The 5,615-nt window shown below is 31.2% G+C and overlaps 1 protein-coding gene across 1 annotated transcript; it reads left to right on the forward strand.

Moving 5' to 3' along the window:
• Nucleotides 1–2,212: 2,212 nt before the first annotated feature.
• On the forward strand, nt 2,213–4,755 carry LOC141719139 (uncharacterized). Its single transcript, XM_074521521.1, has 3 exons — nt 2,213–2,366; nt 4,025–4,236; nt 4,342–4,755. The coding sequence occupies exons 1-3, from the start codon at nt 2,213–2,215 to the stop codon at nt 4,753–4,755; spliced, it is 780 nt and encodes a 259-aa protein (XP_074377622.1).
• The last annotated feature ends 860 nt before the right edge of the window (nt 4,756–5,615 follow it).

Genomic DNA, 5,615 nt, shown 5'->3' on the forward strand with positions numbered 1-5,615 from the left:
CTGGTGATGTATAGATCATATCTGGAGGAGTTGGTGGTGTGAGGATGCCGGGAACGTGTTCTCCGGCCATCCCCGTAATTTTCCGGTGACTAAACTGCAAAATTGCAGTTTAGTCCCTGTACTTTTGAAGATGGTGAAGTTTAGTCCCTGAAGTTTCTGGAAATTGCAGAAATAGGATTCCTGTTTTTAAAATGTTTAAAAATCATATTTTCTATTTATTTTAATTATAAAAATTCGTTTTTAATTTCTGAAAATCCCAAAAATTATTATTTTAATTCCAAAAATTATTATTTTAATTCCAAAAATTATTTTTAATTCAAAAATAAATATGAATTAATTAGTTAATTAATTTTAGTTAATAATTAATTGATTAATTAATCAATTAATTTGAAAATTAATTGATTAATTGATTTATTTAATTATTAATTGATTTTAATTAATTATTTAATTAGATTTAATTATTTAAAAATGATTTAAAAATTCTGAAAAATAGTTTCGAGCGTTAAAATATTATTTTAAATTGTTTTCAAGGTTCGATAATTATTAGAAAATTATTTTGAAACCAGATTTGGCCAACCGAACCTTGTTTATTGCTTTGAAATTGATCCAACGACTCGTTTTAATTCCGAAAAATGTTTTAAAAGTCATATTAAATACCCAAAAGCCTGTTTATGACCCGAGACTCCTTTATAAACGATATATCATTGATTATTTGATGTATTACGTATTATATGTAACTTGTTGTTTGACTGTCGATCTATATGTTCGGTGTTTACTTGTTTATAGCATAACTTTCAATTCATTAGTCGAATTTGGGTAAAACGAAGGGTAGATAGAAGTGTATATCAAATAGAATCGTATGAGTTGAGTATTGATAAATGCTTATGATATGTGAGTAGAAGAGGCAAGGCTTAGGAAAGGAAAGTAGATAGTCGATGAGTAAGACGGTTGTAATTAGAAGTTAGTGAAGTATAGCAAGCTAGTACCATGCAAGTGTTCTGAACTTTCTCGAGATATATTGTAGTTGATTGATAGCCCTATTTTATATTGGAAGTGCTTTGAAGCGCTGAACCCTAAACCCTGATTCCAGTTGTTGATCTTGGAGCCGTAAACCTTATTCTTTCCGAACCATTGATTGTTGCATACCCGAATATGAACAACAGATATACGATACAACTCCACAAATACATACAAACTAAATGCCAAACACTGAATCAAATTGCTTATATATTCAAACCATTGTACCTTATGCTTTGAAAGACCAAATCCTTGTAACCTTGAAATGTTGATTCCTTTGTTATCCAATTCTTTCATTACATACCAGCCATTCTTTGAAATTGCTATATTGATCCTTTACGTTGAAGCCATCTCATTATTGAACATCCAATATTGCTTATGATTTTGATTATTGCTTTACATTGTTTATTCTGTTAGTATGTTAGAATTGGATTGTTTTTATAAAATTGAGGACCGGATTCGTGGTCAAACCAGATTAGTGGTCAAGTTAGGCCAATGTGTGCCTTGGATCCAGTAATTAGAGCAGAGCTATGTGCCTTGCTCGGGGTTAGTGCGTGACTGATCAGCAGCCTAACCTTGGTTTTTAAAATAAAAATATAATATCCAATTCTAAATCAATAATCATTGTTCCCTTGATACCTTAATCCTTTTCACTTGATGATCATTATTCTCAGTCTTGTCATTGTGACTTGCTGAGCTAGTTAGCTCATTTGTGCGATGTTGTTTATGTTCTTTTTCAGTTAAGAAGGAACCAGTTGGTAGCGAGGATCCCCAATCCAGTGCGAGAGCTAGGGGTCCAGGTTGATCGAGTTAAGCTAGCTGGCAGCTTTTGAGATAGTTTAAGTTTGTAAAAGTTTGTAATAATGTTTAATATCCAGTTCTAAATTTGAATAGTTGGGATTTAGACGTTGTAATATAAAGTGTGTGTGTGGCTTGTGTGCATACTTTAACCTGTTGCGGTCCGTGATAGTTGGTAAGTAGGGTTACTGCATATTATTATTATCTTTATTATTGTTATAAGCAGGTTATAAATAAGGTGTGTGTGTGTGGACCCCAAACTTCTAACCCGGGTTGGGAGGCTTGTTTTAAATCTTCCCACCATATTTTTAATCTTTCCCACAAAATCATGCTATATAAAGGTTCACTTGTGTTTATAAATTGTGTTAAAAATAAAATCAATTGAAATGTTTGGATTATGGAGTTTCACTATTTTGAGTTGAATATTCCTGCAACTGAAGAAGAAAATCACGAAGAGGGTCATGGAAATGAAGAATCAAATTTTAAAGATGGGGACATCGAAGAGAATGATAACAGAGACTTTGATTTCAATGAATCACTTTCATCTGGTGGTATATTATTTATACTTATTGTTGCTTATTTTTATTTTTGATTAGTGTCTCTCTGTGAAATCATGTTTTGTTATTGATATATATATATGCATATGCATATGCAAACTGTATAAATATGAACATTAATTTATAAATATGTACACACACACTCTTTTATTATATTCATATGAAGATATGAACACAAACACTCGAGTTTCAAAGTGTAGAAATCTAACAAATAATCAAAGGAAGGACATATATATAGCCTTGCTTCAAAGAAGTGCGAATGGAAAACTTAAAAGGGATACAACAAAAATTATTGCATCATTATTTATGGTCTTCATGAGTACAGTTCAACGCATTTGGAAAAGATCCATAGAAAATGGTGGTGATGTATCTCATCGAAGGACAAAGAACTGTGGACGAAAAAGAATCCAAATTGATCTTGATGCATATTGTAACATTCCTTTGCAGCAACGAGCCACTATGCTACTTTAGTTAGTGCCCGCCAATAAAATTTTAAGCACCAATAAAATTCACTTTTTCTAACATTTCCCCCCATTTTTTAACTTTTCTTCTTCTCTGGTTTATCTGATTGTTCACAAATATTCAAATTTTCCATCCATTTTATAATCATTCTACCTATCCACTTAATTTTAATTTTTCCCACCTTGTTTTAAATCTTCCCACCATATTTTTAATCTTTCCCATAAAAACCATGTTATATAAAGGTTCACTTGTGTTTATAAATTGTGTTAAAAATAAAATCAAATTTAAATGTTTGGATTATGGAGTTTCACTATTTTGACTTGAATATTCCTGCAACTGAAGAAGAAAATCACGAAGAGAGTCATGCAAATGAAGAATCAAATTTTAAAGATGGGGACACCGAAGAAAATGATAACAGAGACTTTGATCTCAATGCATCACTTTCATCTGGTGGTAAATTACTTATACCTATTGTTGCTTATTTTTATTTTTGATTAGTGTCTCTCTGTGAAATCATGTTTTGTTATCGATATATATATGCATATGCATATGCAAATGCAAACTGTATAAATATGAAAATAAATTTATAAGTATGTACACATACACTCTTTTATTATATGCAGATGAAGATATAAGCACAAACACTCGAGTTTCAAAGTGTAGAAATCTAAAAAATAATCAAAGGAAGGACATATATATAGCCTTTCTTCAAAGAAGTGCGAATGGAGAACTTAAAAGGGATACAACAAAAATTGTTGCATCATTATTTTCTGTCTCCATGAGTACAGTTCAACGCATTTGGAAAAGATTCATAGAAAATGGTGGTGATGTATCTCATTGAAGGACAAAGAACTATGGATGAAAAAGAATCCAGATTGATCTTGATGCATATTGTAACATTCCTTTGCAGCAACGAACCACTATTCGATCTGCAGCTAGTGCCCTAAAAGTTAGTCCATCATCATTACATCGAGCTTTAGAGACTAGGGAAATTCCATGTCACTCTAATGCCATCAAACCTTTATTGAAGGAAGACAACAAAAAAGCGAGGCTATAATTCTGCCTATCAATGATTGATATAAATAGTTTGCCTCATAAAATGAAATTCATAGACATGTATAACCTCATCCATATTGATGCGAAATGGTTCTATATGGCAAAAAAATTAGAAACATATTACCTTGTTGCAGATGAAGAGGAACCACATCGCGTATGTAAAAATAAGAATTTTGTTGATAAGGTGATGTTTCTTGCTGCAGTTGTGCGCTCAAGATTTGATTCAGAAGGCAATGTAAAGTTCTCTGGAAAAATAGGAATATATTCATTTATCACAAAGGAGCCTGCTAAAAGGAACAGTATTAATAGAGCTGCAGGGACCATGGAAACAAAAGCTATGACATCTGTCGGAAGAGATACAATACGGTCGTACTTTATTGAAAACGTTTTAAGATCAATTTAATCAAAATGGCCAAGTGAGGATGCTAATAAGTTAGTTATCGTTCAACAGGACAATACGAGGACACATGTTGATCCTAAAGATCCAGAATTTTATGAAGCTGCAAGAAAAGATGGGTTTGACATTTGCTTGATGTGTCAACCTGCTAAATCTCCGGATTTAAATGTATTAGATCTTGGATTTTTTAATGCCATTCAGTCCTTAAGGTACAAAGTGGCGCCAAAAACAATTGATGAGCTTGTTGGGGCAGTTGAGGAGGCATATGAAGCATTTTCACCTAAGCTGTCAAACAAGATTTTTTTGACATTGCAATCCTGCATGTTAGAAATCATGAAGACCCAAGGCTCCAATAGATATAAAATTCCACATATGAACAAGGGAAGGTTGGAAAAGGATGATAATTTGCCTCGCCAACTTACCTGTGATGTAAAGTTGATCGAAGAAACACATATATTGTTGGCTTGAAATTATTTTGATCTATTTATCGTTATAGAACTTTAGTTTTTATGTAAAAATTGTGCTGAATTTCCATCAAATGCAAGAAACTATCTCTAATTATTTTTTGTTTGGCTTGATAATATTTTTTGTATTTCAATTTTTTATAATAAAATTTTTACATTTATAGTATATAAAAAATTAGATTATATATTAAAGTTAACTCTAATAAAATTACATATATATATATATTGGAATAACATTCGTAGTTTTTTTTTGAAAATAAAATTAAAAAAGTAAGTGTTCTTATAGGAGTGAAAGTACTCCTGGTGTGTGTGTTTGAAAGAAGCCCCAATTTCATCAGGAATACTAACAAGTTGCATAAAATAATGGCTCACTTATAAAGACTCATTAATAAGGGTAAAACTGGAAATCAATAACTTTTTTTCTTGTGAAAACGCGAGAACATCAGTTATTTTAGAACAACACCTTTATTCTAAAAAAGCACTTAAAATGGGACAGAGGGAGTATAAAAACTAAAACATAAACCATAAATTTGTATACACACGAAAAAGAGGAATACTGTTTAAGATGATTGTGAATTGGTGAGAGTCGTCGCCTGATAAGAACGTTGTTTTGAGGAAGAAAGTTCAACAAAACTTTAATTATATAATTTAGAGTTTGACCGTTAGTAATCCTGTATAGATAGATGTTATGTAAGGCTATATAATAATGTAATGAAGTGGAAATTTTTCTTATTTTAAATTTAATTTATAAGTAGACACGTAGGATTATAAAAGGATAGGGAGGGGATTAAAATAAAAGGTTTTAACAATTTTACAAAAACTAATAATTATCTACCGATGAATTTTGACCAATAAATATTGGTG

This window comes from Apium graveolens, chromosome 4 (assembly GCF_009905375.1).
Source record: "Apium graveolens cultivar Ventura chromosome 4, ASM990537v1, whole genome shotgun sequence".
NCBI lineage: Eukaryota > Viridiplantae > Streptophyta > Magnoliopsida > Apiales > Apiaceae > Apium > Apium graveolens.

Excerpts from the sequence above, each read along its gene's own strand:
- LOC141719139 (XM_074521521.1), top strand. The coding sequence starts at position 2,213 with ATGGAGTTTCACTATTTTGAGTTGAATATTCCTGCAACTGAAGAAGAA. Across the intron at positions 2,367-4,024 it reads TGAATCACTTTCATCTGGTG|ATGAAGAGGAACCACATCGC; the intron begins GTATATTATTTA and ends ACCTTGTTGCAG. Across the intron at positions 4,237-4,341 it reads AAACAAAAGCTATGACATCT|GACAATACGAGGACACATGT; the intron begins GTCGGAAGAGAT and ends ATCGTTCAACAG.